This window comes from Citrus clementina, unplaced genomic scaffold (genome assembly GCF_000493195.1).
Source record: "Citrus clementina cultivar Clemenules unplaced genomic scaffold, Citrus_clementina_v1.0 scaffold_2, whole genome shotgun sequence".
In the NCBI taxonomy this organism is placed as follows: domain Eukaryota; kingdom Viridiplantae; phylum Streptophyta; class Magnoliopsida; order Sapindales; family Rutaceae; genus Citrus; species Citrus x clementina.
Window position 1 is genome coordinate 24,885,812 of NW_006262688.1, and position 15,169 is coordinate 24,900,980.

At 33.3% G+C, this 15,169-nt stretch overlaps 2 protein-coding genes across 2 annotated transcripts; both read left to right on the forward strand.

Annotated features, from left to right (window-relative positions):
- The first annotated feature begins 786 nt into the window (after nucleotides 1-786).
- Nucleotides 787-2,248, forward strand: LOC112101003. Its single transcript, XM_024190895.1, has 4 exons — nucleotides 787-816; nucleotides 895-1,930; nucleotides 2,024-2,109; nucleotides 2,177-2,248. The coding sequence occupies exons 1-4, from the start codon at nucleotides 787-789 to the stop codon at nucleotides 2,246-2,248; spliced, it is 1,224 nt and encodes a 407-aa protein (XP_024046663.1).
- Nucleotides 2,249-11,344: 9,096 nt separating this feature from the next.
- Nucleotides 11,345-13,174, forward strand: LOC112101004 (heavy metal-associated isoprenylated plant protein 47-like). The gene is made up of 3 exons (XM_024190896.1): nucleotides 11,345-11,411; nucleotides 11,580-11,661; nucleotides 12,957-13,174. Exons 1-3 carry the CDS (start codon nucleotides 11,406-11,408, stop codon nucleotides 13,172-13,174), a joined length of 306 nt encoding a protein of 101 aa, XP_024046664.1. The 5' UTR covers nucleotides 11,345-11,405.
- Nucleotides 13,175-15,169: the final 1,995 nt, after the last annotated feature.

Below are 15,169 nucleotides of genomic sequence, written 5' to 3' on the forward strand. Positions count from 1 at the left end.
AATTTGATCCAAGATGAATAAATCAAGCCCAACTCATGGAAGGTTCCATGAGTAGGTATGGTTGGTGAGGTTTGAATTATTTGTGTTAGGTGTGTTAGGTGTGGTTGGTGAAGTAGGTGAGTGGTAGGTTTTAATGGATGGTGAGGATGTATTTATTAGTTGAATAAATGAATGGTTGTGATTAGTTTGTTTCATGTATAAATACCCCCTCTCCCCTTTGGTTTAAACATCAAGTGAAGCAGCAAAATCTCTAAGGTGTAGAGAGTGAAAAATAAGAGTTGTAATTGGTGAGGAGTATTGTTGAAGAAATAAAATAGTGTGTTTTTTGTGTGTTTTAATTGTTAATCCTCCAACAAAGTGGTATCACAGCTAGTACTTGATGCTATATATAGTCATATAGCATATCAAATCGAAGATCTCGACGAGAGGAACGTGACGCCGCAAACATCATCGCGATCCGAGACTGGACGCGCCCACACTTGCCGCCGGAAGTTTTCTGTCCTGAAGCTAAGTTGACTCACTGAGTTGAACCAAGCTGAGCCGAACTGAACCAAGCCGAGCCAAGCTGAACCGAATCAAGTCGAACCGAGCCAACTCGAGCTGAACCAATCCGGACTGAACCGAGACTACCAAGCCGGTGTTGACCGTTGACCGACGTTGACCGTTGACCAGTGTTGACCGTTGACCGTTGACCGAAAGTTGACTCGAGTCCTTCCCCAGGTTTTTCGACGTGCCGGATCGATCTGTGCATTCAGAGTCTCCAAATTCTCACTCAATTTGTGAGTTATGGCAAACGGTGGTATGATGTCATTTCAAGTTCCACAATTAAAAGGAAGTAAGTTTGACAATTGGAGTATTAAAATGAAGGCTCTATTGGGTGCACATGACGTATAGGATGTCGTGGAGAAAGGTTTTATTGTGCCAGAAAATGAAGCCACTTTAACTGCGGCGCAGAAGGAAAATTTAAAAGACTTGAAGAAGAAAGAGAATAAAGCAAAGTATCTCATCTTTCAATCATTAGATGAATATGCTTTTGAAAAGATTGCTGGTACAACCTCCTCAAAAGAAGCATGGGAGAAACTAGAGACCTCTTACAAAGGAGCGGAGCAAGTTAAGAAGGTTTGTCTCCAAACATTACGAGGAGAATTTGAGTCCTTACACATGAAGGCGTCGGAGTCAATTTCTGACTACTTTACTCGAGTTGTGACCGTTTCCAATGAATTAAAAAGAAATGGCGAGGAGTTAAAAGAGGTAAGGATCATTGAAAAGATACTTCGATCAGTAGACTCGAAGTTTGATCATATTGTTGTGACAATTGAAGAAACAAGAGATCTGGAGGATATGACGATCGAGCAACTTCAAGGAAGGTTGCAAGCCTATGAAGAAAAACAAAAAAAGAAGCAAGGAATCGAAGAACAACTTCTCAAGATGGAAGTTAATCCAAAGAAAAGAGAAGAAAGCTCCGACAACGAGAGAAGGCACTATGTCCGAGGTAGAGGTCGAGGACGAGGACGAGGTAGAGGTCGTGGTCATGGACGAGGTTGGAATTTCAACAACAACAACTCCAATTATGCCAAAGGAGAAAGCTCAACCAGAGGACGAGGCAGAGGTAATTCAAGATCAAGGTATGACAAATCCCAAGTACAGTGCTATAATTGTCAAAAGTTTGGGCATTATGCTTCAGAATGCAGAGCTCCAAGCACCAAAATTAAAGAGAGAGTGAACTATGCTGAAGAGAAAAATGGTAAAGATGGCACACTTTTACTAGCACGCAATGACACAAGTGGAGGTCAAGAAAATACATGGTATCTTGACACAGGTGCTAGCAATCATATGAGTGGAAACAGAAGCATGTTCGTGCAACTAAGTGAATTTGTGAATGGCAGTGTCGCTTTTGGAGATGATTCAAAAGTACCAGTGAAGGGTAGAGGTAACATTTTTTTTCGTGCAAAAGATGGTAGCCACCAAATAATTTTGAATGTTTACTATGTGCCCAATATGAAAAGCAACATTCTTTGTTTAGGTCAACTTTTAGAAAAGGGCTATGATATTCACTTAAAAGATTATAGTCTTTTTCTAAGAGATGACAAAGGAAATCTAATTACAAAAGTGAGAATGTCAAATAATAGAATGTTTCCTTTAAATATTCAAAATGATATTGCAAAATGTCTCAAAGCCTGTCACAAAGATCAATCCTGGACTTGGCATCTTCGATATGGGCATCTCAACTTTGGAGGACTGGAGCTAATATCTAAGAAGAACATGGTGAAAGGCTTACCATACATCAATCACCCTGATCAACTTTGTGAAGGATGTTTACTTGGCAAGCAGTTCAGAAAGAGCTTTCCAAAGGAGTCAAACTCAAGAGCTCAGAAGCCACTCGAGCTCATTCATACTGATGTGTGCGGTCCATTCAAGCCAAACTCCCTTGGTAAAACTAACTACTTCCTTCTTTTTATAGATGATTTTTCAAGAAAAACTTGGGTGTATTTTTTGAAGCAAAAATCAGAAGTCTTTGAAGCTTTCAAGAAGTTTAAAGCTGCAGTTGAAAAAAAAAGTGGATACCAGATTAAAGCCATGAGATCTGATCGAGGTGGAGAGTTCACTTCCAAAGAATTTTTAGAGTTTTGTGAAGCAAATGGAATTCGACGCCCTTTGACAGTTCCAAGATCCCCCCAACAAAATGGTGTTGCAGAAAGGAAGAACAGAACCATTCTCGACATGGCAAAAAGCATGCTTAAGAGTAAGAGGCTACCTAAAGAATTTTGGGCTGAAGCAGTTGCATGTGCAATCTACTTATCCAATCGATCTCCAACAAGAAGCGTGTGGGGCAAGACGCCACAAGAAGCTTAGAGTGGAAGAAAACCTGGCATCACCCATCTAAGAGTTTTCAGAAGCATTGCCCATGTACATGTACCAGAAGAAAGTAGAGCCAAGCTGGATGACAAAAGTGAGCAGTTCATCTTCATCGGCTACGACAACAACTCCAAAGGATACAAGCTTTACAATCCAAACAACGAAAAGATCGTGATCAGTCGAGATGTAATTTTTGATGAAGAAGGAGAATAAGATTTTGGCTCTAGTGTGGATGACTTCAACTTATTTCCCATTGAAGAAGATGATCATACACAGGTAAAACAAGTAGACGAACAATAAGAGCCTGCCACTCCACATATCTCACCAGCACCAACCACATGCGGAGATTCACCGCCGTCTTTCTTAAATGAAAGAACCGAAGAACGTACAAGGAGTCTTCAAGATCTCTATGAGGTAACTGAGAGACATGATAATCTCACTCTCTTTTGCCTCTTTACTGATTGTGAGCCAGTCAACTTCCAAGAAGCTGCACTAGATGAGAAGTGGAGAATTGCAATGGATGAAGAAATCAAAGCCATTGTGAAGAATGATACTTGGGAGCTTACTACTTTTCCAAAAGGTCACAAGGCGATCGGTGTCAAATGGGTGTATAAAACAAAAAGAAATGCGAAGGGAGAAATTGAAAGGCACAAAGCAAGGCTAGTTGCAAAAAGCTATAGTCAAAAGGCTGGCCTAGACTACGACGAGGTATTTACTCCTGTAGCTCGACTTGAAACTATTAGACTTATTATTTCTTTGACTGCTCAGAACAAATGGAAGATTTTTCAAATGGATGTGAAGTCTGCTTTCTTGAATGGATTCCTTGAAGAAGAAGTTTACATCGAACAACCATTAGGCTATGTGGTGAAAGGACACGAGGACAAAGTTTTGAGATTGAAGAAAGCTCTTTATGGGTTAAAGCAAGCACCAAGGGCATGGAATAGCAGAATTGACAAGTATTTTCAAGAGAAATGCTTCACCAAATGCCCATATGAACATGCTCTCTACGTCAAAGAAAAATATGGAGATATTTTGATTGTGTGCCTGTATGTGGATGATCTCATCTTCACTGAAAGTAATCCAAGCTTGTTTGAAGAGTTCAAGAGAGTGATGATCAAAGAGTTCGAGATGACTGACATCGGACTGATGGCATATTACCTCGGCATTGAAGTCAAGCAAAAGAAAGAAGGCATATTTATCTCCCAAGAAAGCTATGCAGAGGAGATTCTCAAGAAGTTCAAGATGAATGATTGTAAGCCTATAAGCACGCCAGTGGAATGCGGAGTCAAGTTATCCAAACATGATGAAGGCGAAGATATAGATCCAACATTCTTTAAAAGTTTGGTTGGAAGCCTACGTTATTTGACATGCACAAGACCAGATATCCTTTATGCTGTTGGACTTGTGAGCCGATACATGGAGAATCCAAAGACCACCCATTTTAAAGCTGCAAAAAGAATCCTTCGCTACATCAAAGGTACAACTAATTTCGGCTTGCTATACTCATTTTCTAATGACTACAAGCTTGTTGGATATAGCGATAGTGATTGGGGTGGAGATGTAGATGATCGAAAGAGCACCACGGGATTTGTGTTCTTCATGGGAGATACTGCTTTCACATGGATGTCAAAGAAGCAACCAATTGTCACGCTATCCACCTGTGAAGCTGAATATGTAGCTGCCACATCAAGTGTTTGTCATGCAATTTGGCTCAGAAATTTGCTAAAGGAGTTGAGTTTGGCACAAGAAGAGCCAACTGAGATTTGTGTTGATAACAAATCAACAATTGCCCTATCCAAGAATCCAGTCTTTCATGATCGAAGTAAACACATAGACACTCGCTATCATTTCATAAGAGAGTGTATTGCAAGAAAAGAAGTGCAAATCAAGTATGTAAAATCACAAGATCAAGCAGCTGATATCTTCACTAAACCACTCAAACAAGAAGACTTTGTAAGATTCAGAAGTTTGCTTGGTGTCACAGGATCAAGTTTAAGGGGAGGTGTTGGATCATAAACTTAATCCAAGATGAATAAATCAAGCCCAACTCATGGAAGGTTCCATGAGTAGGTATGGTTGGTGAGGTTTGAATTATTTGTGTTAGGTGTGTTAGGTGTGGTTGGTGAAGTAGGTGAGTGGTAGGTTTTAATGGATGGTGAGGATGTATTTATTAGTTGAATAAATGAATAGTTGTGATTAGTTTGTTTCATGTATAAATACCCCTTCTCCCCTTTGGTTTAAACATCAAGTGAAGCAGCAAAATCTCTAAGGTGTAGAGAGTGAAAAATAAGAGTTGTAATTGGTGAGGAGTATTGTTGAAGAAATAAAATAGTGTGTTTTTTGTGTGTTTTAATTGTTAATCCTCCAACAGTATTACACCACTGGATCTTTCTCTTGATTTTATTTTATTCCGCAAAAATGTATCAAATACAAGAGAAATTTATTTTTCTAGCAAAGAAAACTTACACCACGAAACAAAAAACTATCCTACCCCATTGTTTGTGTAAATCTATCCCACTTTTATAAAATATTTACAATAAATTCATATTATTTCTAATAAATACAAATCAACAAAAATATTTGTATAATTAATCAACTAAATCATTCTTATATTTTTTCTTACTTTTTCTTTTTTACTATTAAGGTTGCTTTAATATAAGTTTTATTTAATTATTTTACCTTTATGATATAAAATGACCCAATTACCCAAAAAAAAAGGTGCTCTTATATCTAATACTTTAGGTACTTAATTTTATGACTTGTAATATAATTTTTTAAATGAAGTCTAATAATTTTCTATATTTTACATGCAAATGACATAAATTTGCAACCTGATAATTTATATAACTATTGGCTCATAAAGACATTATGTTAGTTTAATTAAAGATTAATAATCATACTAATAAAGTAGCATTGAAAATTTAAAAACAATGTACTTTATATAAAATAAAAAAATGTTGCAATTAAAATTTTTTTGGCACTTTTACTTTTAAGGGTGAACTAGTCAATTTAATTTTAGGATAAAGCAATCTTACTAGTCAAATATAATATAAAATCTAAGTCACAAAAAATAAATTTAGAATTTAAGATAGATTTAATTGATTAATTCCTTAGAATTATTCTTTAATTAAAATTTTTAAAATTAATATGAATTTTTTATAATTATTTTCTAGGAATGGGGTGGATTCACAGAATTCTAGGGTTGGAAATATCACCACCCTTAAAGTTGATGAAAGTTATAATTTGAAAGGGCATAAGTCATTGCCACGGAACCTTCAAAAAAAATTTTGAAAAGGGATATTATTATTTTATCATCTCATTGTTTTTGAAATATTATTTATCATTAAAATTTTCTATAATTTTGCCATCTAATAATTAATTTTTTAATAATCATTTAATATTTCAGTTTTTACCATTTTACCACTAAACTATTATCTATTAGGAAATTACTAATGTCATAGGGGTATTTCAGGAACTTCAAATATTAAACCAAAAATATTACAATATTTTTAATTTTATCAGTTGATTATTTTATATATAAATTAATCAATTGTTAAAAGCATTATCTCTCTATATATAAGTAATTTTTTTATTTTAGAGGATTAAATAGTATTTAAAGAATTTAGGGATAAAATAAATTTTTACAATAAATTTTGTTTAAAATTCTATTATTTTTACGATTTTATTGTAAAATGATAAAAATTAAAATATTAAATTAAAAAATTTCTGAAAACTCTAATGATAAAGTTATATATTAACAAAAGTAAAGTGATAAAATGATAATATCTTTTTTTAAAAAAAAAATCTACTTGGACTTTACAAAATTAGTTTTACAATGAAAAAAATTTATACTTCTACACACTTTTGATGTTTAAAATTCAATTAAATCTATTATAATGTTTTGCCCTTTTCTATGGTAAGCTATTAATATTACAAGCGGGGTTTGATAAGTGTTTTGTAAAGGTAAGAGGAGCTCAACTCAATGGTAAGGCCACGTGATGATGTGAAGTGAACTACAAACCCCCGGGTTTCAAAAAGAACAGGGTCCTCATATTCTTCTTTATGGTCCTCATTGTTGGCCATCTGAGTTTTATTATTTCATGTTATAGCCTGGTCAGATTTAGGATTTCTTTATTAAGACCCTTATCAAACCAAAATCTTAATTCTTCCCCTTGTCGTAATTATTATAAATTTTTGCAGGAAGTTTATTGTTTTGGGATAAATAAAAGAATTAAAATAGAGCGCCACATGTTGATATAGGGAATTACGAGGATACTCTCTAGATAAACTGATGCGCGAGGTATGCCCTAGTAAAATCAAAGAATTAAAAAAAATGTCGAAAAAATGACCATCACAAGTGCAGTCTCAACACCCAAAATGGAATATTTGATTTGATGAAATCAAATTAAATATATTCTTTCAGAAAAAGAGAGACAGATGGCTTTAAAAATTAGACAACCTCTGCAAAAAGAACCTTGGACCACCTACAGTGTACGCCATGTGCACTAAACGGCCGTGCCCGCCAAAAATCGTTTCCTTGCTCCCCAAGCATGTTCCTAATGGCTAGAAAACCGCCTTAATGATAAAAGGATGTGAGAATTTCAGGAAAGACAATAAAAAATCTCCAATAGAAATGTGACACGTGGTAAGGTACCCATACTATACTATAAAAGGCAAAAAAAGTTTTATCTCTCTCATAAGCTCTCACACTCACACATTCTTAGTCTCATCACAAATACACACATAAGACCTATGGGTTGAGGTCTTTTTCAACCTCCAACCACCAATTTGAGCGTCGGAGTGTGGTAATGCAGTTAATTTTTCTACCTCAGATGGCATAGATTGCCTTATTTTCATTATTTTTATTGCACTTAATTAAGAATCTTTTCCCTTTTAATATTGATTTAGCTAAAATTCATATTGTTGATTTGTTTCTAGAATCATTATATAAGGTTAGAGGTGGCAATATGAGTCAAGACACGATTAGATCATGCGAATGCAATACAATGATTTTGTATTTGGGTTGATATAAATTGATCGATCGATAATTGTACTGTGTCATAACCCTTTTTCTTAATGTTTTATTCATATTGAATCACCTTAACATGTTCAACCATTTACGGACTGTAAGCCTTTAAAACCATACGGTTTTAAAGTTTTTTCGGACCTTTCCGTACTTTAAAATTCTGGACTAGAACATATATATATAATTAACCACTTAGAATTCTAATATAGGTTTAAGAGTTTTACTTGTCTTTCATTAATGTATTTTCAGTTGACTAAATTACACTTGTGTTAGAGGAATTAAGAGAATATGCTAATAACGTGAGATAAAATGGGGTTTCTGTAATGATTCTTTTGAAAGTTTGGGATTAATGTAATAATGTCGATTTAAATGGGGGTTGAACGAAATTTACCCACATATTAATAATACAATATGCCTTATTACATCACCATTAAAAGTTGATATTCTAAATAATTAAGCATGTCATCAATGTCAACCCTTGTTTTGGTTACTCTTCCTATTTTAATTAACTGAAAACGGAAAAAATCGATGCCCAAGATTGCGTCACACGGCCACCTATTTAATTGTCACGTGTTCACAAGAGTAATAAACAAAAATGCCCTTAATTAGAGTGCATGTACCATAGTTACAGAGATTTGCCCAAAATAATTGGAGGATTTTCTTTGATTTCTTTTGGTTAGTTGTCAACTCTCCTATACAAATACATGATACGATGTAGTTAAAAAAAACGCAACTTTCATCTGCAAATCTTGCTCCTTTACATTACTTCTACCCAAAACAAAAGGCAGTCGACTATGAATGTTCAATAGCAAATTACCGCTACTGAGGACTTGACGGTGAAAATACCTACTAAATTCTTAGGTAATTACAAAAAATAATAACAGCAAAATTATATTTTAAAACATGCAGATGTTTTCCACTTTGGAATTTTTATTGATTGTAATGATTATATATATAGGAGTGAAATCGGTGCAGATAAAAGAGCAAGTGCAAGGGATTGTGATGATATTAGAAGGTGAAGACCCGATTGCAATTTGTTCTTTTGTGAGGAAAAAGGATCGGACTGCCAAAATCATACAGTATGGTCCGTTATGAAGAAAATTAAAACGAGAGAGCTGCCACGTCGAAAATAAGAGCCAACCAAAGACGAACAATTGTGTTAGGTCCTAGTATAGATATATTTTAATTTCCGTTAATAATTTCTCCTCACATATATATGCTTGTATGTGTGGGTCGACGAATTAAAAAACTTACATCGATGACGAATGAGAACAACATTTGCATGAGATGTTTTTTGTTGATTTATTCCTCTCTTCATAGTCGTCTCTGATTGTTTTTTTATTTTCTTTTGAAATTTATCATTTTTTGAACATGATCGTAAACAATTCATGTGAAAATTTCGACTCAAACCCACACAGAGAGAGTATCTGTTTGCTGTTTCAGTATTGCTGCTGCTTGTCCATGAGATTTAATTAGAAATTTCTTCTATACATTGTGTGATATTGTTCTGAAAATTTCAGCAATACTAAAGGGGGAGAATGGCATTAAGGTCCCCAATATTTCTGACTAACTTGTGTTCCTAATTTATTGAAAGATAAATGCGACATTTTGAGATATATACACCAAATTCTTCCTACCTTTTGAGTTTCGACAAATATATAATATTGGACTGACAATTAGGTTAATTATCATAGTGAAAGAACCTAAAAAAATGCTTTTGTCCAGTTAGAATTTTGACATAGGGGATGCAATGGATAATTACAAAAATTAGAAAACTAAGAGGTAAAAGTGAAAAATAATAGGAATCTAAGTGTTCTACTCTCTAATTTATATGAAAGTGTTTGATGATCATATACATTCGAGAATATTTGATTTGAATTTGAATTGCTTATAGTTGTGCGTATTAACAAACATGATCAATCGATAACTATTTGCCAACAACCTCTTGGTTAGTTTGGTTTGCACCTTCTTTCTTGACTCTAAAGTGGAGGGTTCGAGTCTTCTCAATAATTGTAGGACTAATTTCTTATACTAAGATTCAATTATGTACTTTCAATTCAATTCGAGCTTAGAATGTTAAGCTTTGATGGTAAATTTATAGAGTTTAATTTGGGCTTTAGAATATTAAGCTAAATTTTTACTAAGTCAGATTTGGTTGTATTGTAGATAATATTTTTAAAAAATTGATGAAGTAGAAGGGGTTGCCTTCAACTTTACTAACTCAGATTTGGTTGTATTGAAGATAATATTTTTTAAAAAAAATTGATGAAGTAGAAGGGGTTGCCTTCAACTTTAATTAGACATTATGTGTATTGTGATGTTGCTCTTAAAACTGTAAATTTGTTTTGGCAGTATGTAGTATTTATAAAAGTATAAGAGTTTTATCAGATATAATTAGGTCTCTTGATTTGGCTTGATTGCTTAATCTGCAAGGTCCACTGGGCAATAGCAAACATGATCAATTGATGAAAATTTAGAAATATTTACATTCATAAGCTTCACAGGAGCAAATGATAATTTCGTCCAAGTTCACATTCCCATAAAATTCCTTTTTAAGGTTTTGTTTACATGTGAACGAGTTTCGGTTCGATAAATATAGGCATCATTTCCATGTATATAGGTGTAGAGGTGAAGACTTTGCAGAATATGATCATTTGCTAAGATAATCAAAAGTAACTAATTCATGGCACTTATGATCAATAACAATAGAAAGAATTCTACCGCTTGATGACACCATCTAATACTAGTCCCATGTTAATTAATTATAAACTAATCAAACTGTATATATCTAGTTAAGTGTATTTCAGATCACAAGGTGGTCCAAAATTCAATGAGAGTCCACTTTATAAGAACATTTTAATAGGAAGCCAATATTTTTTACTGGTTTTTAAAGTAAGATATGCTACTTTGGATTTATTCGTTCATACATAATAATTAATATGCTATTTAATTGTGATTTGTTAGTATCCTTATGATTTATGAAGCATACACTTAATTGTTGTACATTTTATCAATGCGTTTGATCACACCGACCATCGTCATTTTACCATTTCATTTTTTCGTCCAAATGTTGCCTCCACTAATCTACCTTGGAAAAAATAATTATGCACATATAATGACACTGGTTTTACATGAACAAATTTGGAATTTTTTGTGCTTCTAGTTCACGCAGAGCTTACATAAAACACCAGTAATTCACAGACCAATACAGAAACAAGCTCGTGCTACGGATTCTTTTTTTCACATGCATTACTATATTTGTCTATTAACAATTTGCATTGCCTTTCCCTTTTTTGAAAATTAAAAATATGAACACAATAACCAAATTTAATTTAACCTACAATTATATATTTTCTCAATAATATCACGTCAAACTCACATTCCCAACAAGGCCACTCAATTATACAAATAGGAGGAAGAGTTCTACCTCGGCTCCATAATTCTCTGAAGAAACAAGCAGTTATCATTTGGTATATTGTCTTTTGATTTTGGGCAAATCATCTCCTTCAAGTTACGCTGAACCATGAGGGTATGTATTTTCAACGCGCAATTTAATTTTGTATTCAAGAATAAATGAACTAGCCTTTGCTTTTCAAAAAATATTATTCCGTGCTGATTATTTTACGTGCTGAAACGAATTGAAGTTGCTTTAGTTATGTATTTTTCTTCTTACTGCATATTTTTTTTCTCACTGCAGAAAAAGATTTTGTATAGATTGGACAACATGCATAGCCCAAAGTGTCGCACAAAGGCCTTCAAGATCATAGCTGGCTTTCCAGGTAATCAACAGAATGCAATTGATTATTCATATTTCATAGTAGCTTGTTGTACCGTTTCTTAAATTTAATATTGGTTTGTCTTGCAGACCCATACTATATTGTTTAGTTGATTTTTAATTTTCTCTAAGAAATCACCAAACTACTTATTAAACCAATCTTTAAAAATAAATTGTAATTATAAAAATATTCATTAATAAATTATAATTTTAGACACAAAATATAGTTTTAAAAAATTCACTCTTTTAATCCATTTTTACATTCAACTTTATGTTATTTTTCATAAACCCTATATTGATATTCTTTAGTTCCCTTGGCTTCTCACAAAAATTAAACCTCCATGGAGTCAGAGAAGACAAAGGAAGAATCAATTGAAGGAGCTAACGGAGACTCTTTTCAGATCGATATACTGGATATTGGATTTTATTTCTATCAGTACCAAAGTTTTTTTAGGCAGACGTCTAGTCATTTTCCTGGCATCAACCGCTTTCAATAGCATTTCCAAGTTAAAAATGCGGTATAATTATCACTTATTCTCAAAATCAAGTAGTGGTACCACTTGACAAAGGGCTCTCACTTTTACCATTATTAGCTGCTCCAGCCGTTTTGCTTTGGCTTTCCTTACTTCACTTGGAATTTTTCCTCCAAAATATATAATTGGGAGTATTATTTGTGTTCTGTGTAATATTTTAGTTTTCAATTTAATAAATCTAATCATTTATTTAAGGTTTTTAAATAAATTTAATGGGTTTAATTAGTAAAACCATATTATTATAATAGTTGGGTTCAGTAAGAGTATATTGGACATTTAGGTAGATTTGTTGAGTAAAATTTAAAACTTTAAAATTTAAGAGTTTGTTTGTTTAGTAAATGAGTGTAGTGAGTAGTTTGGTGGATTTAAATAATCTTACTCTTTCTCTATTCATACTTTTGATGCAATTTTAATTTTTTCTATTGACGGATTGGGCCCTTTTGTGCCCCATTTGTTTGGATGTTACTTTCAAATATATTTTTTAATTTAAGTTTCCACTTAGTTGTCCAAGTTTTTTTTTTTTAAAAAAAAAGAATATGATCATTGTCTCGACTTATATATGTTGATACGGGTAGGGATAGTTCTATATTCAAGGGTTTGGGGGCAATTGATCCCACTCGAAAATTGATTTTAGGGTAATTTTATAAATTATTATTATTTGTATTATGGTATTGCCACCATGAATCAAGTTTGTAGATCCGCCCCTAAATACTGAGTAAATAACGATAGAATTATTGTAACATTAAGTGTACAAATTGAAATAAAGGTTTGCTATCGGTGGCGATGAAAGGGGATGACTTGAGACACATGGAAGTAATAGGAGATATTGATGAGGTTGCTCTTGCAAACATGCTTAGAAGGAAAATTGGGTACGTAGAGACGATGAAGCTTGATATTCTCGATGGTCGAAATCAGCCGGCAATAGAGCCCGAGGTGCCGCAGCAGCCCTTCCCTGCTGAGACCCCTTGCTGCTCCATCATGTGAAGTGTGAACTCTGAGCAGCCAATTAATATTAACAAAATGTAAATAAATTATTATCATTAAAAATCAGAATCAAGTAGTCGCATGCAGTTGATCATATTAGGAATATATCCAATGATTGTTTCTGTTTGAATTTCCATTTGTAATCTTTATATACGTTCAACGAATTTCATGGAATTAATTTAATCTTTTTTTTTCAAATTTTTGTTACATATGATGTGAGTTGTTGAGCTATAGAATGGCTTTCAAATAGTGATAATTCAAGTGTTTGTGTTTTAACATATGACTTGCCGATCAGATTATTCCTCCCTGTATATATCCATATAGAGATGCTTAATTAAGATATAAACCCAACTCGCTTGTAATCATCATAAAATTAATTGGAGATTTATAATCGACTTAGCTAGCTAACGGATTTCATTCATATTGAAATCAACAATTGATGATGATGGCGACGGGGCACGTGGTTCTGTGTAAAAAGTCATGATCAGTACTGATAAGTCATTAAACCAAACTGATAACGATCAGCATGCAAAATTTTATTTTCACAAACTTTATCCATAGTCGGTCCATAAAACTACACAAACTAATTTCGAAAAAGCAACAATTGTACAGTTATAATGGTAAAAGCCAACTTTCTAACAACTCTCAATCACATAGTTTAATTACATCGTGAGGATAAATAATTGAATAGACAATTGTATTAGGTCCTAATAGAGGTATAATGTTAATATTGAAAATTAAATGTTGATGCATGCAAAGGCAACTATAAGCAAGCATCTTTAAGATGAGATCATCAGATATGGCTTTCATTCTTGACGCACTTGGCTCTCTTGTTCAATTATTCTTTCAATTGCACTCAAATTGATAACACTCGCCATTTCATTTTCAGCCAAAGTTTATGTATGTGTATTCTGCAACTAAACAGAGTTATAATTGTAGTTAAATGAACATGTTTGAAAATTGAGGGGCGATACACTCACCCAATGGGCCTCCAACCAAGAAAAAATTTTGAAAAATAGAAATTGTTTTCGAACGGGTTGATGATCATTTTAGGATTACCCGTCGGGGTAACCATTGTTCCCCTTACAAAATTTGTGTAAAAGATATACAACTTTTGACTTCTGGGAAGCTTTTTAACTACTTTTAATTTTCAATCACATCTACGCGGAGTTTAATAATCACACGATAAAGATGAATAATTTGGAAATTTAACTTAACCACTTAGTCTTTGATTCACAAACGTGATTTCAAGCTTTGTATTATCGAGTTTGTTTTTGTGTTTTCTTCTCCATTGGCCTTTTTTGCCTTTCACATGTATGATGTTGAAAATATGAGCCCACAATTATTGTTGTTTCCTTTGTGATCAACACGTCTAAACTGCGTGCCATGGCGGAAACTTATATGGCTGCAAAATAGTTTAATTAGGTCATTTCTATATATAAATAATTTTGTTATTAGCAGAGCATTTTCCAAATTTGTAAAAATGGTTTAGTTTTTCCTATTTTTGATGTTTTGCTAAATACATAAAACTAATTTTGAGGGTTGGGCTTCTCAAAAGAGTTGTATGATAGTGTGCCCTTTTAATGTTCTTACTAGAAATCACTTCTTCGTTCTCCTTTATCCCTAAACTTCTTTATTATTATATATTTATGATGAGGCAGTTTAATTAATTCACTCTTCTTGAGTGGTTTTCAAAAAAATTTACTGAGTTTTACCAATTTTCTTAGCTTAAAAAAATTAATTAATTAGTAAATTATTTTTCTTGCGGACCAAGCATTAATTTTGTCGAATGATGGTGATGAAACTCTGATGATGTCACCTTAAAGATATCATACAAGCCTTTGCATGCATCACCTTAAACATATTTTACCTTTTTACGAGCGTCTATGGATTATAAATATACGTGTAGGATTAAATAAGATTATTAATTTGTCAACAATTGTAGGCTACGAAATTAATTAGCATCTACTGTCCAAGAGTTTGCCTTCTCCATCG

Excerpts from the sequence above, each read along its gene's own strand:
- LOC112101003 (XM_024190895.1), top strand. The coding sequence starts at position 787 with ATGGCAAACGGTGGTATGATGTCATTTCAA. Across the intron at positions 817-894 it reads GTGGTATGATGTCATTTCAA|GATGTCGTGGAGAAAGGTTT; the intron begins GTTCCACAATTA and ends CATGACGTATAG. Across the intron at positions 2,110-2,176 it reads AAGGAAATCTAATTACAAAA|CCTGTCACAAAGATCAATCC; the intron begins GTGAGAATGTCA and ends AATGTCTCAAAG.
- LOC112101004 (XM_024190896.1), top strand. Across the intron at positions 11,662-12,956 it reads GATCATAGCTGGCTTTCCAG|GTTTGCTATCGGTGGCGATG; the intron begins GTAATCAACAGA and ends ATTGAAATAAAG.